The sequence below is a fragment of the Mesoplodon mirus genome, assembly GCF_964341445.2.
Source record: "Mesoplodon mirus genome assembly, chromosome: 15".
NCBI lineage: Eukaryota > Metazoa > Chordata > Mammalia > Artiodactyla > Ziphiidae > Mesoplodon > Mesoplodon mirus.
This window is the reverse complement of record NC_138991.1, coordinates 41913564-41938185: the sequence shown is the minus strand read 5'-3', so window position 1 is coordinate 41938185 and position 24622 is coordinate 41913564. Positions and strand designations below refer to the sequence as shown.

The 24622-nt window shown below is 42.3% G+C and overlaps 1 protein-coding gene across 7 annotated transcripts in view; it reads left to right on the top strand.

Moving 5' to 3' along the window:
* The window catches only part of LOC309817127 (rab5 GDP/GTP exchange factor), a 118508-nt gene that overhangs the window by 70000 nt on the left and 23886 nt on the right, over nt 1–24622 (top strand). The window contains exon 1 of one of the 7 annotated variants that reach the window (XM_082645116.1): nt 16829–17107. The exons of 4 other annotated variants lie outside the window; for them this stretch is intronic. Coding sequence is in view for 1 of the 3 variants with exons in the window: in XM_082645122.1 (XP_082501248.1) it covers nt 17338–17340 (3 nt within the window). In the remaining 2 variants the exon portion in view is untranslated. Of the gene's footprint in view, nt 1–16828; nt 17108–17221; nt 17341–24622 lie in introns of those variants that run through there. 2 more of the 7 variants (XM_082645124.1, XM_082645122.1) reach the window with 2 other exon arrangements.

The window sequence follows — 24622 nt, the reverse complement described above, 5'->3', positions numbered from 1 at the left end:
GTTGATGTGCTTTAAGGAAAATGCACTGAGCATAATTTTAGCAGCTTTCCTTTTGTTTTCTTAAAGTTCCCCTGGTGATTTTGCTAAGATATTTATAGGAATAAATATTTGCTAAAAAAAGAAATATGTTAGCAAAGAATACAAACATAAATGGAAGTTAAATAGGCACTTTGCAGTGAAAGTGGATGCTAAAAGTTGATTTCTTTTGCTTAAATAAAAATTAAGTTATGCAGATACAAAAAATATATGTATGTATGCCAGCAGTGAACAGGTAGAATCGAGTATAAAACACACTACTATTTATAAATGTTCAAAAAAACAATTTATTAAGGTATAAATATAATAATACATGTTCTGGACATCAATGCTGAAAACTGCAAAATGCTGATGAAGAAATCAAAAAAGAGCTAAATAAATGGAGAGACATACTGTGTTCATAGATTGGAATACTCAACATAGTAAAGATAGCAATTCTCCCCAAACTTCTTTAGGTTTAATGTAATTCCTATCAAATTCTAGCAAAATTTTTTATAGATATAGATGAGCTTATTCTAAAATTCAAATGAAATGGCAAATGAACTAGAACAGCTAAAAGAAATTTGAAAAAGAAGAATAAAGTGGGAGGAATCACTCTATCCAATTTTAAGATTTGCTATATATTTATAGTAATCTAGACAGTACAATATTAGTGGATAGACACATAGATCAATGGAAAAGAATAAAGAACACAAAATGGACACATACAAGTATGACCAATTGATTTTTTCCAACTGATATTTGACAGAGGTGTAAGAGCAATTAAATGGAAGAAGGACAGACTTTCAACAAATGGTGCTGTAGCAATTGGACATCCATTGGCAAAAAAAAAAAAAAGAACTTCCACCTAAATATACGTTATAATTTCTATAATACTTTTAGAAGAAAACAGAAGAAAATCTTTGGAACCTTAGGGCGAGGCCAAGAGAATCATAATCCATAAAAGAAAAAAATTGATAAAACTTAAATCAAAATTTAAAACTTTTGCTGTATGAAAGACCCTGTTAATAGAGTTAAAGGACTAGCTAGAGACTGAAAGAAAAATATTTGCAAATTACATATTCAACAAATAACTAATATCCATGGTAAATATACAAAGAACACTCTGAACTCAACAGTTTAAAAAGAATTCAGTTAGGAAATGGGCAAAAGTCTTGAAAAGAAACTTAACCAAAGAAGATATATACAAGGCCATTCAATGGGGAAAGAACATAGTGCTGAAACCATAAAAGTCCCAGAGGAAAACATAGGGGTAAGCTTTTTGACATTGGTCTTGGTGATGATCTTTTGAATTTGGCACCAAAAGCAAAGGCAACAAAAGCAAAAATAAACAAGAGGGACTACCTCAAATGAAGAAGCGTGTACACAGCAAAGGAAACCATCAAGAAAATTAAAAGCAACCAATGGAATAGGAGAAAATATTTGTAAATCATATATTTGATAAAGAGTTAATATCCAAAATACATAAAAAGTTCATACAACTCAATTGCCAAAAAAAAAAAAAAGAACCAAACAATTCAACAACAACAACAAACATGGGCAGAGAACCTGAATAGACATTTTTCAGAAGTGGACATACAAATGGCCAAAAGATACATAAAGGTACTCAACATCATTAATCATTGGGGAAATGCAAGTCAAAACCACAATGAGCTTTCATCTCATACCTGTTAGAATGACTGTTATTAAAAAGACAAATATGGGGCCTCCCTGGTGGCGCAGTGGTTGAGAGTCCGCCTGCCGATGCAGGGGATACGGGTTCGTGCCCCGGTCTGGGAGGATCCCATATGCCGCGGAGCGGCTGGGCCCGTGAGCCATGGCCGCTGGGCCTGCGCATCCGGAGCCTGTGCTCCGCAACGGGAGAGGCCACAACAGTGAGAGGCCCGCATACTGCAAAAAGAAAAAAAAAAAAAAAAAAAAAGACAAATATGTGTTAGCAAGTATGTGTAGAAAAGGGAACCCTTGTTCACTGCTGGAGGGAATGTAAATTGGTTCAGTCACCATGGAAAATAGTATGGGGTTCCTCAAAGAATTAAAAATACAACTACTTTATGATCCAGCAATTCCACTTCTGGGTATAGATGTGAAGGAAATGAAATTAGCATCTTGAAGAGATACCTGTACTCCTGAGTTCACTGCAGCATTATTCACAATAGCTGATACATGTAAACAAGGTAAGTGGCCAACAAAGAATCAATGGATAAAGAAAATGTGGCACATATACACAATGGAATATTATTTGGTCATAAAAAGGAAATCCTGGGACTTCCCTGGCCGTGCAGTCGTTTAGACTCGCATTCCCAATGCAAGGAGCCCAGGTTCAATCCCTGGTCAGGGAACTAGATCCTGCGGGCCGCAACTAAGACCGACACAGCCACATAAATAAAATTTTTTTTAAAAAAAAAGGAAATCCTGTCATTTGCAACAACATGGATGAACCTTGAGGGTATTATACTAAGTGAAATAAGTCAGAAAGACAGATACTGTATGATCTCACTTATATTTGAATCTAAAACAGCTGAATTCATAGAAAGAGTCAGTGGGCGCCAGAGGCTGAGAGCTGGGGGAAATGGGGAGATGTCAGTCAAAGGGTACAAACTTCCAGTTATAAGATGGACTAGTTTTTAAAAATTTAAAAATAAGACTAATTTTTAAAAATTTATATAAAAATATTAAGTACAGAAGTTAAAAAATTCAGTGTTTAAAGTGTGTAGAGGGGAATGTTTTAATTAAAGAATAATTATGAAGATAGCTATCCTTGCATAATATTAAGCATAGTTCCAAATTTGTTTTAAAATCCCAAGCATTGCTAGAGAAAAAAAAGAAATACAGCAAAATCTCATCAGTAGTTACCATTGGGTTAGGGGATTACAGACGGTTTTAATTTTCCTTTTTAATGTTTTCTAAGTTTTCCTAACTTTATACAATACCATGGTTGTTTAGTCATCAGAAAACAGGAAAAAATTATTCTCAGAGTATAAAAACAAAAGCTCCAAACCACTGCATGACACAGAATTGTAATAGTACACATTAGCTCTTAAAGGGAGAAGTTTGTTTTAAAAGTGACACAGCTGTCTCTGAACAGGGTTTCCCAGGCAACCTCCCAGTGGTTGCCAATACAGAATGCCACCTCTAGGGGTGGCATCACCCTCTTGGAAGGTTCTAAGGCCTGCCTCTCTTTAAAAGAATAATGAGTTGTCTGCAGGGATAGGTATCTGGTTTAAATTTCCTCTACAGAAGTACACACCTGCTGCATGGTTTCCCTGCCAGAAGAAAATTGCTTGTTCCCTTAATAAAAAGTCAGTGAAGCTGAAAGAAATCTAGTTTCTTGGATTTGGAGTGGCAGCCGGAAGACTGGTAAGCATTCTTAAATATAGAGGAATCTCCTCTAAGCACTAAGAAGAGTCTGTCGTCAGAAATAACCTGAAATTCTGGTGGCATCTGCTCTGGGTGGTGGACAGGCGGGATGCAGGAGGAGTCTGGTCATTTTCTCCTGATTTGGAAAGTGAGGGGGTGATGTACACGGTCACTATTTCAAGTGGAAACTTTTTCTTAGTACTTTGTAAATAAGAGTGACTCATTCTGAAATGAACCCTTTCTGTGTGTTTAAGTGAACCAGTCAGCAGGGGGCTGGATGAGGTAGTCTGTGGAAGGGTCTTCCTTTAAACCATATTAATTCTCTGCCCTAAATATAGGTGGAGTCCAGGCTACATATATAGAACAGCGCTGGTGGGACTGTAAAAAGGCACATGTCCTGGACTTTGCCTTCAGCCTATTTACAATCCAGTAGAAATAGGAAGCTGTAAAAATATGAGAAGTCAAATAGCTCAAGACTTAAATGAGTGTAAGATACATCGAAAGTGACAAAGCACCAAATGTGGATATAACTGCCCAGTGGAGTAATTATAGCATCTCACATGTATTCAGCTGTTATGTACAAGGTACCCTTAAGCAAGCCTGTAAAATGTATTACTTCTTGAATGTGTCTAATAAACCTAGTCTAGCAGGAATAGTAATAGATAGCCTTAATTAGTGCTTAATACGGTGCTAGGCACTGTGCTAAGTGCTTCACCTAGAACAATACATTTAATCTTCTCAGGTACCCTGCGGGTGGGTAAGTATTACTATTACCCTGAGGCATGAAAAGGAAGCTGATGCACAGAGATGTGAGTGTCTTGCCCGAGATCACAGAGCTGAAGTGGGAAGCCAGGATTCAAATCCAGGCCTCTAGCTCCAAAGCCCCACTCTTTTTAGTTTTTTTTTTTTTTCACTTTTTATTGTGGTAACAACACTTAACGTGAGGTCTATCCTTTTAACGTGAGATTTATCCTCTGAACAATTTTTTGTTAAATTTTGTACGTGATTTTTGACTCTAGGTAGTGTTGCACAGCAGATCTCTGGAGCTTATTCTTCATCTTGCTTAACTGAAACTTTACGCCTATTGATGAATAACTCCCTATCTCCTATTTCCCCAGCCCCTGGTAACCTCCGTTTCCCATCTTCGATTTTATGAATTTGGCTCTTTTAGGTACCACCTGGAGGTAGAATCAGGCAGTACATGTCTTTTTGTGTCTGGCTTATTTCATTTAGCATAATGTCCTTAAGGTCCATCCATGTCCCATATTGCAGAACTTCCCTTTTTTGAAAAAAATCTTTTTTATTTTTAATTTATTTTATTGAAGTATAGTTGATTTACAGTGTTGTGTTAATTTCTACTATACAGCAAAGCAATTCAGTTATACATATATATACATTCTTTTTCATATTCTTTTCCATTATGGTTTATCACAGGATATTGAATATAGTTCCCTGGGCTATATAGTAGGACCTTGTAGTTTATCTGTTTTATATATAATAGCTTGCACAGAATTTCCTTATTTTTTTAAAGCTAAGTAGCATTCCATCGTTTGTATACACATTTTCTTTATTCATTCATTTGTCGGTGGACGTTTAGGTTGTTTCCACGTCTCAGCGATTGTGAATAGTGCTGCAGTGAACACGGCAGTGCAGATATCTCTTCAATATCTTGATTCTATTTTTTTAATATGTATACCCAGAAGTGCTGGATCATATGGTGGGTCTCTTTTTAATTCTTTGGAACCACCGTACTGTTCTTCATAGCAGCCACCCTGTTTTACACCTGCACAGAGTTCCCACTTCAAAGCACCATTTTATACCAACTCTCCCCAGAGAACTGAGAAGGGAGAGGATGGTAGGCATTGGTGCTTTAGACCTTGGGCTTCAGGAAGATAATGAGATTTGAAGAGATTTTATTAGAGAAAAGTTGAAGGGGAGAGAATTTTTTAAGTGGGACATGGCTGAGAGGTTCTTAGTTATTAGGCAATTAGGATTACAGCATTTCAAGCTGTAATATTTGATTCATGTTTTAAGAGAATTTGTCACTTTCAGCCATGAATTTCCAGTCGACCATGGGATGCAGCCTTGAGTTTCTCACAGCCTAAAGCAGGGGTCAGAAAATATGGCCGGCAGCCAAATCTGGCCCACCAACTGCTTTTGTAAATAAAGTTTTATTAGAACACAGCCACTCCCATTCATTCTGTTGCTTTCATGCTGCATGGCAGAGATGAACAGTTACAGGAGAGACCCCATGGCCCATAAAGCCTAAAATATTTTTTGCTAAAAAGTTTGTTGACTCTGGCCTAATGTAGTACAGTAATTGTTATTTTTCCTCCTAAATTTTTTATTTTGAAAAGTGTCAAATCTACAGAAATATTGCAAGAATACGATAATAAACAACCTACGTGCCCTTCTCCTTGATTCAATCCTTAACATTTTGCTGCATTTGAGTGCGCTCCTCTCTCTCTCCCTCCCTCCCTCCCTCTCTCCCTTCCTCTTTCCCTTTCTCCCCTGCTGCCCGATCCCCCACCATGCACATGTAATCACTCTCTGGCTACAGTATTTGAGAGTTAGGTGCAGGTATAATAATTTAATATCCCTAAATACATTAGATACATATCTCCGAAGAATAAGGACAGCCTTTTACATAACAACAGAAATTTAACCTTGAGGCAATAAACAGACCAACTCCAAATTCTCCAAATAATGTCTTTAATAGACTTTTTTTTTTAATCCAGTTTCCTGTGCAGGATTAATCACTCATTTAGCAGTCATGTCTCTAGTCTCCTTTAAACAATTGCATAGCCTTATTTGTTTGGGTTTGTTTTCCCAGCTTTATTGAGGTGTAATTGACACATAAAATTGTAAGATGTTTAACGTGTACATCAGGTTGATTCGACATACATAAACATTGTGAAAGGATTGTTTTTTGTTTTTCATGACATTGATACATTTGAAGAGTGTGGGCTTGATGTTTTACAGAATGTCCCTCATCCTGGATTTGTTTGATCATCTCCTGGTGACTAGATTCGGGTTTTAGCATTTGGGAATACCAAAGAGGGGATACACACCCATCAGGAGACTGTGATTTTTAGTGCAGGAAAACTGCCCCAACGGTGGTAGTTAAACAGGTTTGAATTGCTAAAGACCCAAAATGACAGGACTCAAAATGGCAATGCTTACAAATCTAGAGTTTATCTCAGGAAAAGGGTACAAGATAGCAACAGATATTAATGTAAGGAAAGGTATCACAGCCAAAGGCTGTCACTGTATGAGCACAGAACACCTGGGCACAGGGACCCTGTTCATGTAGAGTCCAAATGTGCACACAGATTCCCAATGTTTGCAATCATTTGAGGGGTTGGTATTCCCTTAAACAGACAGCTGCTCCATCCAGTAATACCAGCACAGACTTTTTTTTTTTTTTTTTTTTGCGGTACGCGGGCCTCTAACTGTTGTGGCCTCTCCCGTTGCAGAGCACAGGCTCCAGACGCGCAGGCTCAGCGGCCATGGCTCACGGGCCCAGCCGCTCCGCGACATGTGGGATCTTCCCAGACCGGGGCACGAACCCGTGTCCCCTGCATCGGCAGGCAGACTCTCAACCACTGCGCCACCAGGGAAGCCCCCAGCACAGACTTTTTTATACTTGACTGTTCTTTTCCTCCCTGATCCGTGACGATCTATCATTGATTTTTTTGCCCCTCCCAACAAAATCTACCTTTTCTCATGTACCGTATATTATTTCTCATGGGAGTATAGGTTAGAGTCTTTGTCTCTGTTATTTCAGGTTCCAAGCATTTTGAGGATATAACCAATCTCCTTTTCTTGGGTCATGTGCTTTGACAGATATTGGTTCCCAGTAGGAGGAATCCCTCGACAGGGCCCAGGTGTTTGCAGTGGGGAGCACTCTGGTCTGGTTTAAAATCTGTCCAATACCTGTGACTTGGATTTTAGGGAAAAAATGGTTAGCACTCAGCTGTGGGACCAAAGTCGTGGCACTCTGATAGGTTGCATTTGCCAGTAAAAATTCCATCCACTGAGATGCCTCTCCTGTAAGTGCAGAGCCTGGGCTTCTGCTACGAGAATTCCTGGCCATTGTGCCTGGGTCGCCCTGACACGGACCCAGCTGTGTTGATATGCCAGCTGTTCCCACTGTGGGAAGCTCACACACCCCTGTCCTTCCTCCTGGAATAGGATGCCTTTGAGGCAACGTGTGCTCCGAGGCCTTTTTCATCAGTCTGTTTGAATCCTCATTCAGAGTGATTTCCACCTGGCCAACTACGCCTAGCCCAGTTCCTTATATTCCCAGGGCTCTTTCAACCCTCAGACATGTGGTAGCCATTGAGCACTAATTGCTTTAGTACAGTTAGGAAATAAACATGAAACTCGAAAATGTGGAGTCCCCCCAGGGTAAGATCAATGGAGTACTCCCTCCTAAATAGACTTTGTTTTCTTCTTCCAGTTTTATTGAATTATAATTGACATATGGTGCTGTATAAGTTCAAGGTGTACAGCATACTGATTTGATGTACACACATCATGAAATGATACCACAATAAGTTTAGCAAACAGCCATCATCTGGTATAGATACAACGTTAAAGAAATAGAAAAAAGTGATTTTTTTCCTTGTGATGAGAACTCTTAGGATTTACTCTCAGCATTCATATATAACATCCAGCTGTGTTAATTATATTTATCATATTGTGCATTATATCCCTAGTACTTATTTATCTTATACCTGGAAGTTTGTACCTCTTGACCTCCTTCATCTTAATGCCCCTCCCCCAACCCTTGCCTCTGGTAGCCACAAATCTGATCCCTTTTTCTATGAGTTTGTTTTTGAAGTATAATTGACCTACGACACTATGTTAGCGCCTGGTACACAACATAGTGATTCGATGTTTCTATACATTTCAAAATGATCACCACGGTAAGTCTAGCTGTCCTCTGTCACCATACAAAGATATTACATAGTTATTGACTATATTCCTAAATACACTGTGGTTTGCATATGGCGCAGTGTTCCTCATAACCATCTGTGTGCATTTCTGGCTTTTCATTCTCAGGAAGGCAGGCCCACCAAATTATACCTAATTCTTTTCCTTTTGTCAGTGATTCAAATGTCCCAATTGCCCCTCCACTTCCTTATGTTTTTTCCATCCACAACGAGAGAGCTATTTTTACACATAATGACAGATGGGTCCTGTAGCGGATAACCTTCTACCTTTATATTTTGGTACTTTTCTTAAACCTTCATCAACACAATTAATACCCACACAAATTTTTATTTTTATTTTTGAAATATTTATTTATGTATTCGGCTGCACCAGGTCTTAGTTGCAGCACGTAGGATCTTTAGTTGCGGCATGCGAACTCTTAGTTGTGGCATGTGGGATCTAGTTCCCTGACCAGGGATCAAACCCATGCCCCCTGCATTGGGAGCACGGAGTCTTAGCCACTGGACCACCAGGGAAGTCCCAATACCCACACAATTTTTTAAATAAACTTTTTTTTAAAGGACGGTTTTAGGTTTACAGAGTGACCATGTAGTGTTCGTTCAGATCATCATTGATTGGTATACTCTGAGTTTAACCAGGGAAATGTTCCCACAGGCTGCTTCCCAACACAGATCCAGCATACTAACATACATAGAGGAGATGGGAACTCACAGGCATAGCCACACTTGTCTTGGTCCAGATGGTCACACAGTCAGGCCTCCCGCCTGTGCATCCGTTGTGAGGACACAGACCACCCCAGAAGTTCACGAGGTACCATATGCTGTCAGCTCACGTGTTTTTTTAATTTGGTGGAATGTATACATAACATAAAATTGACCATTTTCAAGTGTATAATTCAGTGGCATTAAAGTACATTCACAGTGTTGTGCAGCCATCACCACTACCCATTTCTAGAACTTGTTCATCATCCCAAGCAGAAACTCTGTACCCATCAAACAGTAACTCCTCACTCCCCACCCCCGCGGGGGCCCCTAGTGACCTCTATTCAACTCTCTGTCTTAATCAATTTGCCTATCCTAGTGGCTTCATGTAAGTGAAATCATACAGTATGTATTCTTGTGTGTCTGGCTTATTTCATTGACCATAATGTTTTCAAGGCTCATCGTGTTGTAGCACGTGTCAGCACTTCATTCCTTTTTAAGATTATATTCCATTGTATGTATATATCATTTTCTTTATTCATCCGTTGGTAGACATTTAGGTTGTTCCTGCATTTTGGCTCTTGCAGATAATGGTGTGATGAATATTGATATACAAGTATCTGTTTAATTCCTGCTTTTAATTCTTCTGGATGTGTACCTAGGAGGAGAATTGCTGGATCATACGATAATTCTATGTTTAACTTTCTGAGGCCAAACTGTGTTTCACAGCGGTTAGATCGCTTGTTGGAAGAGGTTTTGGTAAACAGGTCCTTTGCCCCAAGGGTCCTGGGAGTGAGAACTAAGAGACCATATTTATTCTCTTGCTCTAAGCTTCTCACAAGTCATCAGATTAACAGCAATTTATTCTCTCCCTCTCCCTCAGCAGCAATCTCATCTTCTTCCATATATCATTAATTTCAATCCACTTGTTTTCCCCCTCTGAAGCAGGACCCTCCGGTTTCCCACTGGGCAAGTTGTATGGGTGGCAGCAACAGGACGAAACACAGAAGGGCCTCTGCTTCTTGTCATCTCAAGGTTCTGATTGGATAAGTGCAGAGAAATACAACTATCCCATCCACTAGGCATTTCAACAGTCATCTCCAACGTGGCAGGGTGTGGGGAATGGACCATCAGTCCCATCAATCCCTTTGGAATTCCTGCAGTTAGGTCCAAATTAATAGACGTGGTATCTACTCAGGAAATATTCCAGCCTCTGGAGCCCTTAACTGTAGTTCCAGTGCAAAGACTACAGGTCTAATATTGAAAAAGAAAACTGGGTACAGCAGGGAAGACTCCTATGAAGATTTCTCTATCATGGCTCCCCCCACCCCAGTTCCACTATAAGATCATAGTGGGTAAGGGAGACACCACCACAGTGTACATTAAAAAAAAAATCACATATTCCAACTTTTAACCAGACTTCAATTTTGATCACTCTCAGTAGCATCCTCATAGCCCCCTAGATTAATTCTGTTGCCCCTAAGGGGCTCATGAGCAGGCCTAGGCAGTACTGCAGCTGCTCCTGTGCCCAATAGAATTAGAAAACTTATTCTTCCACCCCTGGTCATTTCACATGGGTAAAGGCCTTAGGAACCCCACAGGGAGTTAAGAGACCCCAGCCTTTATGTCAATCTTCTTCCTCCATCATGGCCTTGATTTTTTTTTTAATAAGAAATGTCAATTATTATTATTTTTTTTTCTTTTTGCGGTACGCGGGCCTCTCACTGCTGTGGCCTCGCCCATTGCGGAGCACAGGCTCCGGACGCGCAGGCTCAGCGGCCATGGCTCACGGGCCCAGCCGCTCCACGGCATGTGGGATCTTCCCGGACCGGGGCACGAACCCGTGTCCCCTGCATCGGCAGGTGGACTCTCAACCACTGCGCCACCAGGGAAGCCCCGTCAATTATTTTAAAATTTGAAATAATCTCGATCTTAAGGAAAATTTGCAAGTATGGGACAAAGAACTACTGCCTTTATATTAAAAGTGGGTATTTTGGAACTCAATGCTGTAGGCTCATTGGAAACTTTTTCTTTCTGAAATTTCTCTAAGCCTTGGGATTTTACATCCTAGGGGCTTTGAGGAGACAGTTGTGGGAAACTCAGATTCCCATAACATTTCTCTCAAGGTTTCAATGGCACTCTGTCAATTTCTTCCTATTTTATTTTCATTTAAACATTAACTGTCTAAGGATTTTCCCATGATTAGAGCCTGAAAACTTACTCCCTTTCTTGTTTTGATTTTCTTTCTTTTGTAAAGTCCTAATCTTTTAACTTATTTATTTTTAATTAATTAATTAATTAATTATTTTGGGCTGTGTTGGGTCTTCGTTGCTGCGCATGGGCTTTCTCTAGTTGCGGCGAGCAGGGGCTGCTCTTCATTGCGGTGCATGGGCTTCTCATTGTCGTGGCTTCTCTTGTTGCGGAGCACGGGCTCTAGGTGCGCAGGCTTCAGTAGTTGTGGCACATGGGCTCAGTAGTTGTGGCATGTGGGCTCTAGAGCGCAGGCTCAGTAGTTGGGGCGCATGGGCTTAATTGCTCCGCGGCATGTGGGATCTTCCCGGAGCAGGGCTCGAACCTGTATCCCCTGCGTTGACAGGCGGATTCTTAACCACTGCGCCACCAGGGAAGTCCAGTCCTAATCTTTTTAAAAACAGTTTTAGGGAGATACAGTTCATATACCATACAATCATCCAATTAAGGTGTACAGTTCAGTGGTTTTCAGTATATTCACAGAGTTGTGCAACCATTACCACAGTTAATTTTTTAACATTTTCATTGCCCCCAAAGGAACTCCCCTTTAGTTATCACCCTCCAGTCGCCTCCCACCTTAGGCAACTTTTAATCTAGTTTCTGTCTCCATAGATTTGCTTGTTCTGGACATTTCATGTCAATGGAATCATATAATATGTGGTCTTTTGTTACTGGCTTCTTTCACTTAATATGTTTTCAAGATTCATCTGTATTATGCCATGTATCTATACTTCCTAACCCTGTATGGGTGAATAATGTTCCATTACATGGAGATAGCACATTTTGTTTATCCATTCATCAGCTGGTAAACATTGGGCTTTTTCCACTTTTTGGCTATGATGATGCTGTTGTGAACATTTGTGTACACGTTTTTGTGTTGACAGGTTTTCCGTTCTGCTGAGTCTCTAGGAGTGGAATTGCAGGGTCAGATAGGAACTCTATGTTTAACATTTTGAGGAACTGCCAGTCTGTTTTCCAAAGTGCCTACACCATCTAACTTTTTTTTTTAATTTTGAAATTCCCTATGTGGTCATTGGGATAAAGAATTTGAGGTTGCCTCTTTTACATTCTCTTGTGGTCTCAATAGCAAAGTCATACATGGTGCTAATGCCAGTGGGATTCCTTCCATTATGGTTTTGGTCTTAGCCCAGGTGACTTGGTCTACAATTACATAGATAGCCCAATCCTGCCTGTACCTGCAGTGCTTCTGCAGCTTCAGTATGTGTGGACAAAGGGAGGAGCAGTAAAATTGTCTTTCTTTGGATATGTATGATGGACCCTTCTCTTAATCTAGTCTGTTAATCTACGGGGCTTCCCCATGAACCATCCTCACAAAGGTTTTAGCCAACAGAGAATGGGGGGTGGCCCAAATATTCCCCCTCTGGTCCGCAGTGTTCAAAGAAGAGACACTGCCCCTTGTTCTAAATTTCTCAGGAGTCGTTTCAACAAAGGTTTATCAGGATGATGTCTGTAATGATCTACAAAATGACTCCATTCCTTCCCTGAATAATCCCTTATTTCCATGGTTTCCTGCCCTCCATCGTCATCTTGCCCCACTTGAATTATCTTCTTAGTTGTCATGGGTGTCACAGGCTTCGCTTATTATCAAAAATTATAGTGCAAGCCAGAGAGGGCATAGCTCAACCCATGGAGATTCTGAACTTGCTCACATTTTGCTACTGCTCGAAGCAGCAACCACGGAACTGAATTTTTAGCCGCCCTGACGTCGGTTTGTATTTCCCTTCTGATTCATCATTCTAGCTCCTGAAGTTCAGATTCTTTCATTTCCAGATTTCACTAGAATGTTTTATTATTAATAAGTATCTCATTTCAGTCTGTGCTACTTCAAACCAAGGGTAGCTTGTTCATTTTCATCCGCTTTATCAGAGTCATCCTTTTTCTTTTTAAATAATGCCTTAGCCATATTTTGAGTAAAGAATGAGTCGGGGTTTTCAGTAAATCCTACTTCTGACACCAGCTGCAGGAATAGTGGCAATTAAGAAGGGTTTAACAGGGTTCGGTTGCTCAAAAAACTCACAGGACCCTAAATGACAATGCTACAATTTATTACAGGGAAAAAAAAAACCCAGTATAGCAACAGTATTAAAGTAAGAACATGCATCATAGCCAAAGGCTGTTTCATAGCAAGAGGTCTGGAAAGGCCAGGTCCTACTATCCGTTTCTTGTAAGAGCCAAGACAGACTCACTTTCTCTCTTAGATCCCAAACCATCAACATGTGCATGGAACACCTTGGAATAGGGAGCCCAAAGTGGAGTCCTTTAAAAAAGATCTTCCTGGTCACATAGGCATAATCCTGCTACATTCCTCAATTGCAGGGCCTCTTGTGGGGTCTCACTGAGACCAGGTGTAAATCATCAGTCTGATTATTATCAATAAATAATGCTGAAAATCTGACATAAACAATTCTGAAGCTCCTTGAACCCAAGGGTTACAAAGCAACACTATTATAATCAGTATGATGACCAGGGGTTGGGACCCTGCCTGAACTTGCACAAAACAGCTCAGCTTAGCTCTGGTCCCACCACAATTAACTCTCATAGCACATAACTTATCTTTGGGTGGCGCTTTACAGTGTACAGAACGTTTGGAGGATTTTTACCAACTTGAATAAGGTGATATTATCATCTCCACCTTAGGAATGAAGAGCATGAGGTTCAGAGTGTTTGTGACTTGCTCAAGGGTATCCAGGCAGTGAGCAGCAAAGCCAGGACTAGACCCTAAATCCCACCTCCGACCAGAGCCTCCTGCTCTCCTTTCAGCTGTGGAATACCCTCCCTCCCAGCAAGCTATCTGCTTATAGTCAGTGAGTCCCTCATCGCTATTACCAATGACATCTTTTTCTATCTGTTGGAATTCATATTTCTTCTTTTATGAAATGTTTACTGTTCTTTCACTTATTCAACAAATATTTATTGATTTATTTCATTGAGTGTAAGACATTCATTGATTCGATAACAGCTTTTCAGAAAAAAATTACATAAGTGTGCATGAAAATAGTGGAGTTAAAATTTTTTATTTCTTTTCTTTTTTAGCTTTTTTTTTTTTTTTGGCCACTCCACGTGCCTTGTAGGATCTTAGTTCCCTGACCAGGGATCGAACCTGTGCCCCCTGCAGTGGAAGGGTAGAGTCCTAACCACTGGACCACCAGGGAATTCCAAAAACTTTTAATTTCTATTTGGACTTTGTTGCACAGAATTGAGAAGACTTATTCTTAATTTATGACAGCATATATTTATCCTGACACAATGACCCACCACACTGCTCTTCACCTTCACAATCCAAGTTTAAGTTTAATCCATATTCACCAACTGATTTAAATGACCCTTGGCCACTTGCAGTTGTTCACTACTTGTATTGGCATGCTTGTCAAAGCCTCCACATAATTTGGATTTGCTTCGACAACTTTAAGGTTGAGGGTATAATCTTGAGGATAGAAATTTTATCTTTGGTTTAATTACTTTCTACTGCAAGTTAAGCAGCTTCTTTTGAAAGCCAGCTGAAAGCTATTAATACCTTTGTCAAAAATATATGTTTTGGGGCTTCCCTGGTGGTGCAGTGGTTGAGAGTCCACCTGCTGATGCAGGGGACACGGGTTCGTGCCCCGATCCGGGAAGATCCCACATGCCATGGAGCAGCTGGGCCCGTGAGCCATGGCCGCTGAGCCTGCACGTCCGGAGCCTGTGCTCCGCAACGGGAGAGGCCACAACAGTGAGAGGCCCGCGTACCGCAAAAAAAAAAAAAAAAAAAAAAAAAAAAAAAAAAAATATATATATATATATATATATATATGTTTTGGGCTACAGTCATTCTCTTTCATGACTCTTGAATGACTTCACATCGACATCTCGGTTTGACTTATTTTAGCATACTTAGCAACTTCTGCTGCCTTTGTCACGTGACAGGCCATCTTCTGGACACTCAACAACTTTCTAGCTCAATGGTGAATCAGTGTTTTTCTTCTTTTTAATTATTTTTGTTTTTAATTAATTTTTATTGGAGTATAGTTGATTTACAATGTTGTGTTAGTTCCTGCTGAACAGCAAAGTGAATCAGTTATACATTTACGTTTATCCACTCTTTTTAAAATTCTTTTCTCATGTACGTCATTACAGAGTATTGAGAAGCGTTCCCTGTGCTGTACAGCAGGTCCTTATTAGTTGTCTGGTTTTTTTGTTTGTTTTTTGGGGTTTTTTTTTGCCGTACGCGGGCCTCTCACTGTTGTGGCCTCTCCCGTTGCGGAGCACAGGCTCCGGACGTGCAGGCTCAGCGGCCATGGCTCACGGGCCCAGCCGCTCCATGGCATGTGGGATCTTCCCGGAACGGGGCACGAACCCGTGTGCCCTGCATCGGCAGGCGGACTCTCAACCACTGCGCCACCAGGGAAACCCCTATTTTATATATAGTAGTGTGTATATGTCGATCCCAATCTCCCAATTTATCCCTCCTCCTCGTTTTTCGTTTTTCTTAGCTATCTAGTAGATACAAAATTAAAATTTTAAGTTACAGGTAAAATATAAACAGTAACTTAAATTCATTAAATAGCTGTGTACCCATGAGCCTTTTTAAGATAGGGAACATTTCCATTACCTTTGAAGCGCCCTGTGTGCTCCTCCCCAATTCCATCATTTTAACACTTAACATGAAGTTTGTGCATCTTTTCTCATGGTGCTTGTCAGAGTTCTACCAATTATGTATGCATCTCTAAACAATATGTCCATGAGATTAGCATGTTTTGGAATTTTATATAATGGAATTATGCTGCAATGAATCATTTTGTGATTTGCTCCCTGAGGTTGAGCCCCCTTGTTGTGTCAGCTGTTTTCAATTATTTTCACAGCTCTTTTGTATTTGATTATTTATGAATATATTAAGTCTAGGTTTACATTTGACTGTATGGGCGTTTGTTTTTTCCCTCAGTTCTTCGTGTGTACAAATAGTGACGCTATAAACATTATTTGGTTTACTTGTGCAGATACGCAAAGTGTTTCTCCAGGGTCACACATATTCTCCAGAGATGATGTGTATCTTCAAGTTTACCGGGCAATGCCAAATTTATTTTACAAAATTATTTTAAATCATTTTACAAAATTATTTCATAATTTTGATTGTACCAAGCGATACTTTCATCAGCAGTGATTAATACAGGAGCAGAGAAACACACACACACGCACACATCTTGCACTCACACCAGACACTAAACTCGCGCACAGATTCACAGAGATCCACGTATGTGCACCAGCCACGGCCTTGTACATAATGCACACTGAGACGCACAGATCCACAAACGTGCACCACACACGCACACTCTGCACAGTAACTCTCACAACACCCCACTCACAAAGACACACAAAACGACGTCCCGCTGTCAACGCCCGCACGCACGCAGCCCACGTACACACGCTCAACCCCCCTCACGTGACCCAGCCAGGAGGCGTGGTCTCCGCCACCCGCGACTGAGGAGTCTTGTCCCGGCCGCGCCGCCGTCGGACGCCAGGTGTCGGGGGTTAAGGCGGCGTTGGCGGTGGTGTTTTTTTCTACCCGGAAACTACGACTGCCGGACCCGGACACCAACCCGTGTCGCGGCGGCGCGAGCCCGACTGGCTTCTGGTCCTCGCGTCGGCCCCGCGGAGCCGGACGCTGCCCCCGGCGCGGCGGGGAGGATGGTGCCGAGCGGCCCCGGGCCCGCCGCGCGCCGCCGCGAGTGAGCTCCGAGCGGCCGCGGGCGTCCGGCGAGCAGCTGGCCCGGCCGGGCCCGGGGCGCGCCGCTGCCCACCGGGGCGGGGTGAGCCAGGGCGGGCGGCCCGGGGTCGGGGCTCGGCCGCGGCTGACCCGTGGCCGCGAGGGGACGAGCTGGTCGGGTTTCCTCCTCAGGTCTCGGGCTCCAGCCCCTGCCCCAGCCGCCGGTGGGGGTTGGCCTGGATCTGGCCTGCGCTGTGGCCTCGGCCTGGTCGCCCGCCACTGGTGGTTGTCCACTCGCGTCCCCGGAGCCGGAGTTCCCTGGCCGCCCTCGAGATGGTGGGGCTTCCTACGTCTGGAGCAGAGGCCTGGATAATTTGGGTTTGGCACGGGGAACGTGTTGGTAGTTCGCCACTTTTGAGTTTGGGTTGTGTTTGCGTTACTCCTCCGTTTGCAAAGGATACACATCTCAGAAAGAAGATGGGAGGGAGAGACTTGCGTATGTGCCGACACTTGAAATGAAACAGTGGTATTTTTTGTGTCAAGCTTGCTAAGTTTCCAGAGGTGGGGTGGATTATCATCTTCACTCATATTTTAATAAACTAAATTGTGTGGCGTCAAGATAATCTAGCGGCACGTAGTTGTACTTCCCTTGATAGGCACCACCCGGAATAAATCTACGCCTGTTGTGCTGTTTTGAATTGTGTAAACACCATAACCGGTGGACAGCTGGTGGGGGGGCCTTTGTTGAAAAATCCGACGTCTGTAGTTTAATTCTCAACTAGCAGATGACAGCCTTGGCTGAGTGTTGAATGATGAGCTTCTTTGCTGTCTGCTTGAAAGTAGGAAAGCTCCTGAATTGCTACTTTCCTGACTCAGGTGAGCCCGCTCTGGGAGGTGGCAGGAGGCAGAGCTGCAGGGTTGGTGATGACTGTTGGTTTGTCCCTATGGCCCTCGTTTTGGTCAGCTTGGAGTCTGAGCATTTGTATCCCATGTGTAGATGAATGCCCCATCAGTGCTTGCTGGTGTGCGCGCCTTCCTGCTCCGTCATTTCATTTCAGGATTCTCGAAGGAAATGGACCTGTTGTGCAGTCATACTTCATGACTCCAAGCCTATTTACTCTCTGGGAGTAAGGAGGCAGTGGGTTGACTTCCTGGTAAAGGTCCGGGAAGAATTTCTGTGACCTAATTGAGATGGACTGGAATCAGGGCTGCCACTGGCCTCTGGGTACTAAGGTCACAGATGCTTACTGAGCGCACCTGATTTGTTGGGGCCGTAGCTGCAGCTACTGCAGGGAGGCGAGACACACCTAAGTGCAAATACAGTTTCTGCCCGCAAGGAACTTAATTAGAGAAGGCAATAGGCTGTAAGATGTGTCAGGACTTAAGTGTCATATGGACGTACCAGCTATTAAGGATTTTCTTCTGATTAGGATCAAAAAAGGCTCCATAAAGGAAGTAACTTTTGAGGTGGACCTCGAAGGATTGGGAGGATTTGGGCCATTCAGAATTAGCTGGGAAGTGAAAAAGATCCGGCCAGTAGGTGGAAGGGCACCTAGTCTAGGAACTGGGCAGTAGATGCCTAGAAGTATTGACAGAGGCAGCTGGTTAAGGGTTAAGTGCTTTCCTAAGACAGAAAACACATGCTACCCAATCTGGCTTCTGGTGGATTTCTGGGTTCTAGAGAATTGTTTTCAATTTAGAGTTTGTCTTGTTCCGTTAAACAGCCAATGACACAAAGCAGTGCTTAACTTACTTTAAAGACAATGAAAAAGAGGCTGATTGTAATTCCTGTCTGGTGTTAACAATCAGGAAATTAAATTTGCTGTCTGCAAGTTGTTTCAGTGCCTGTGTTTAGTGTGCAGGAGCACAGCTCTAGTACCATCTCTGCTACTCTGGCTGCAGCCAAGTGTTAAATGGCAGGCTCTTAGCCGTCTCCTGAGGGTTTTTAATGACATCTAGTTCACTTCACAGAGATGCTGTTTGTTTCTATTACTCAGTTGTTGAAGAACCTTTGAAGCTGTTAAAACGGGACGCCATGTAAATCGCCCTGGAACATTATGATTAGTCCTAGGACCTCCCTGGCTTCAACTCTAGCTTTTCTCTAAACGTGCTCAGGACCATGTTAACTTTTTCATGCTTCTTTGTGACTCTTCTTCCCCCTCTACCCACTGCTCTATCTCCTCCTTGTTATAGACAAGTGTTTGAGAAAGGGTGGTCCTAATAGGCATGGCAGATCTATGGGATGTTTTTGTCAAATAATATTGCCATGTAAGAGGGCTTTAGAATTAAAAAAATTTTTTTTTCACTACGACATTCCAATTAAAATGAAAAAAAGGAAATGGAGGAAAGATAGGGTTTTTGTGGAAAACCCAAATGGAATTTCCGTGTAGGATTTGTTCTGATAAACATAGAAATCCTTAAATTGTCTTTTCCATACAGAAAATAAATTTGACCAGAGGTCTACAGCTCATTCTGTGTATAATTATATACCTAAGTGTAGTCCTGGGGACTATAGAACAATGTTTGGTGGTGATAGTTTTGTAAAGGGCTGTCATTTGTCATTTGGACTTTTGTGCTGTTTGTTTAAAAATGCTGTTTTCAGAACATCTCCCAGTCTTTACACTGAGTTTGGAGGTTATAGCTTCATATTGAGCTTTTAGTGTTCGTTTAATCTTGTCATCACTCATGATTTGTTTTCTTAAGTATCTGTTAATTAAACCCCAGATCATTACATCTTAATATGGGGATACTTTTAATTTGGTTTTTAAGTAGGTCAGCAATTAAAAAAACTAAGAAAAAAGAGATAAATTACTTTCAATTTCGGGACTAAGATGAACTTATTTGTTAAAAGGAGAGAAGGAGCATGTTGGAAGTTCCCACGATTTTATATCATGATTTTGAAAATGGAGCGATGTATTAATTAGTTGTAAGTGAGTAGAAATACAGCCAAAGTCTGAATTTTGGAAATAAGTCCAAATTTCATGGAAATAAGTCCATGAAATTATTATCAGCCCATGTTGTTCCTTTTCCTTTTGTCTTTGAGTACCGTTGTTGCCTAAAATGCACGTTTAGCAACTAAAACTTTATGCTTTCTGTTATAATTTCTCTTTTGATGATTTAAACTTGTTGCGTGAAACAAGTTTTTGTAAGTCTCTCTGTACTGTGAGTTGTATTAGATTAACAAACAAGAAACCATGGGCAGGAGATTCCACTTGTCTTTGCTTTATACCCTGATGAGGGTGCTGAGGTGGGAGTTGCCTTACTGAAGAGATGGGAAATAAGGTAACCTCAGAAAAATCCATTTTAGTTGTGCTTATATTGAAGTCGGTGACTAAAATACACTATCCATGGCATGTGAATTTTTTTTTTTTTTTTTTCTATCTGGCATTGGACTCGAAACCTACTTATCAGTCCTGGTATTGTGATTGACGGCACAGCTTGGGGTCAGATGAATTAAGTCAGAGTCTTAATTACTTCCACTTCTTTGCAGTATAACCTTGTATAAAGTACTTAACCTCTTTTGACTCACTTTCCTCTTCGGTAAAATGAGGATAGTAATATCTACTTAGCAGTGCTGTGAGGATTAGAACATATGACGTACGTAAAGCACTTGGCATGGGGCCTGGCCCACAGCACATTTAAATAGTGGCTATTAAAACTGATACCCTTTTCTTAGCCCCTAAAGAGAGACGCTTCTGCTTACATCACTATTGATATTTTAATGACAAAATTGTATGGGTACTCTTCAGTGTTCGTCTCATTTGACGGGGTCGACTCGTTATTCAGACTCATCACGTTCACTGGGAGGCAGTAGAGCACTTGGTGGTTAGTGCACGGGCTCTGGAGGCCGGTCGGATGTGAATCCAGGTTCGCTTAGGACCTTGGGCAGCTCAGGTAACTTCCTTACGCCTGAATTTTCTCATCTGTAAAATGCAGATGTTGGACCATATGAAACATGTGCAGAACTCTTAGAAGAGCGTGCCTCGTTCACAGAAGTGGGCGGTTAATGTGAGACGTTGTTACTGGTAAGCACCTTCCCGGTGCCAGGCCCTGCCCGAGGTAGGAGGGTGCAGAAACGGCGTCACGGAGATGAGAGGGCACGGAAGCAGGACACATTTGGGGTTCAGTTTGGCTGAAGGAGGCCGTGGGGCTGGAGCAAAAGCTGCTGTTGAGAGACACTGCAGCCATGGGCGCAACAGGGCTGGTGACGGGTAACTGTTGGGTTGTAGGAGAGAGAGTCCAGAATGGGTGCCGGGGGTCCCTGGGTAGGAAGCTCTGTCTTTCTTTATAAGGAGGGGCTGATTTGGGGATTTTGGATGAGTTTTGGCCTTGATGGTTCAGGTGCCTGTGGGTCATCTGCGTGGAGTGTTGGGTAGGTAGATGTTTCCACCTGGAGTGAGGGGGTAGGTGAAATGGATAGGAAGCCAAGAATGAGTGTGTCCACCTTGAGCAGAGGCCCAGCGGAGCCCACGGGGAGCCCCAGCTTTTGGAGAAGAGTGAGAAGGAAGTGTGGCCAGACAAGTGAAAGGGTGGCCAGGAGAGTGAGGTTCCGGAAGCCGGAAGGTGGTGTGGTCCTTGGTGTGCAGTGCCGCAGAGGGGTACGAAAGGACCGAAACCCAGACTTTGGCTTTAGCATTGAGACCTTAGTGGAGACCTTGAAGTTCTCTTTCGACTTTGTTGCGCCGCGTTTGCCTCTTTGAGGGTTTGTTGCTCTGCGTTTGCCTCTTTGAGCGTCTTTTCCGTCTATACTCGCTGTGTGGTGGGGGAGGGAGGGTGGTTTCTCAGTGCTGGATAGTTGGGTGTTGAGATCGCCCAGGGTCTCTCTGATACCAGCCCGTGTCCTCATCTCTGCTGTGTCTTGGATAATCCGGCATCGCGTCCATTAATGTTCTTTATTAGGCTCAGGGTTTACAATCCCCAGCCTTAAAGCCCTTTGAACATCTCAAACATCACAGGATATTTGAGAAATGCTACTTTAATTTTTACATTCAAAATGGGCCTCTCTCACATCAAGGTGAGTTCCTGCTATTCTCTCTTAGCTCAAGACCAGTGTATTTCCTGCGGTGGGTATTAGAGCAAGCTTGCCTCTCTCATCCTCCCCTCTCGGTCCCCCTGTGGTGGTGGTCTGCCACTTCTCTGACTCCTAGTCTCTTCAGAACTTTGAAAAGGGCATGACTTTATAGGAGAGCTTTAAGGAATTTCTCATTTAGCCTAAGGTGGAAAATCCAGTTTAATGAGATGAATGGTGGTTTTGTTGTTCATGTGAAGTGAACTTTTTCATCTGGGTCACAAGTAGTGGTTTAGTGTATCTTAAAATAAGTTAGGAACTATTTAGGAAATATCATCTGGGAGCGTGGAATCCTCATCCTGTCCAGAGATTCTAGTTTTAAACTTAGACAGGTCACTATGTGGTACACTTTAAAGTTCGTGGGCTCTGGAGAGAGGGAGAGAGACACACGAAGGACTCATGTATCTGGCATAATGAATGTTAATTTACTTCCTTTCTAATAAAATATTATAATCAAGTTGCAAAATTATACATTTCTGCCTTCACTGGTCCCTTGGGAGGCCTTCCTCTTTTACTGGCTTCTTCTTTGCTTACAGATATGTTTGTTTCCTCACTTCTCGTGGCCCCACTGTCCCTCCTGCCTCCCATTTGAACCAGTGATGTTCCGCTGTTGCCTCTGTTTCCCCTTCCCTGTTATCATCTCCTTACTGTCCGACTTCCGCCCCCTGCCAGAGTGAGGTTTCGGAGGCCACGGGTGATCTTGCCAGGTGGAGAATTGTGATTAGGCAAGCACAGGTTCGCCTGAGTCCTTTTTTTTTTTTTTTTTTTTTTTTTTTTTGCGGTACGCGGGCCTCTCACTGTTGTGGCCTCTCCCGTTGCGGAGCACAGGCTCCGGATGCGCAGGCTCAGCGGCCATGGCTCACGGGCCCAGCCGCTCCGCGGCATGTGGGATCTTCCCGGACCGGGGCACGAACCCGTGTTCCTTGCATCGGCAGGCAGACTCTCAACCACTGCGCCACCAGGGAAGCCCTCGCCTGAGTACTTCTTATAGCACAGAGGGCCTAGGGACCCTTTCTTTGTACTCCTCACGCTTGGTCACTTTGCAGCAATATTTGGCTGATACCTCTTCCTTCTTGAAACTCTTCTCCGCTGCCTTGCAGGACGCCTCCCCGTCCTGGGCACCCTTTTGGCTCGTGGTTACCCCCACACCCCATGCCCTAGCAACCTCTGCCCTAATGGGGGCACCTACGCTTGTCTGGAGAAGCTGTGTGCACCACCTGCCCAGGGAGCGTGCAGCACTGGATTATCTGGAGGAGTCTAGTCAGTGTTCTTTCTCATTTTATTTTTGGTTTCTCACAGATCCAAGTACAAATCACTGCAAGTTAAGCTTTGCCTTTCTTTAGCACCAGGACGTATTAAAGGACTGTCCTGTTTTCTATTTATTTTTTTTCTAGGTGGGTTTAAGAAATCACTCTTTTTTTTTCTCCCCTGTATATTGTCTTTATTAATGAAGAAAAGAATAGAATTAAGATTTAATGAAGTTTTATTTGGGCCACGAGACCAGCAGGATCAATGGAAGATTATTTAGAAATTTTATTGTTAGAAATTACTGCAGGGGAAATACATATTCATGATGGAAACGTTAAAAAAAGAAAAGACATATGTAATCTCACCAGCTAGAGATAACCATCCCTGTTTACATTTGAGGATACGTTATGTCTTTTTTCCCCATGTGAGTGCTTGTGTAGCTCTCATACATTAAAAACCTGAAATAGCCTCATTTTGTGTATTTTAGGTGCTGTGTTTTTTAACAGCTACATAGTTTTCCTACTGGTGATATATTTATACTTGAACCATTTCCCTACTATTGTCGGATATCTAGTTTTCCAGTTTTTACTATTTTATACACTCCTGAGATAACTATCTTCGTTGTTAAGTCTTTGTTTTCAGCAGTGGGTGTCTTCTCAGGTGAACTTCTTAGAGGCAGAATCACAGAAGTAAGAGTGCGCTAAGTGTTAGTGCTCTTGGTAGGTATGGCCACGGTGGTCTCTAGAAAGTTTGTAATAGCCTCCCGTCCCTTTTTTAGGATCTCCTAACTTGTGGGTTGCTTGAGTTAACTCTAGGATAATCTTAGTATTGCCTTTTGCTTACTTGAATTGCAACCTGATGTTTAGTGTTGTCATTGAACTAGTCTCAGAGCTCTAGGTACTGAGTTGATGGACTTCAGTTGTGTGCTCTCACACACTTGTGAAATCGGCTTTTGGCCGTGTTCTGTGTACCTTAAATCCCTAGACTTTCCAGAGAGGCAGCTTCACAGCCCTGGTCGTTTCTTATCTTTATCCTGGTGAAAGTCTCCAATTGGAGTTGGGATGAATGAATATAGGGGATGGAAGTCGGATAGTGTGCTTTCTCTCCATCCATTTTTCTTCTCCCCATAGAGCTTGACTTGTTTTTTAATTGAAAGTGACATTTACTGTTGAGAAGATTACAGAAATTTTCTTGTAATTCTTTGCAGGAGAAATATATTTGTTTAGCCCTTGTTAATTTCATATTTGAAAACACTTGTAAATGGTGGAAAGGAATTTTAAGTTTATGAAATATTTGGACTTT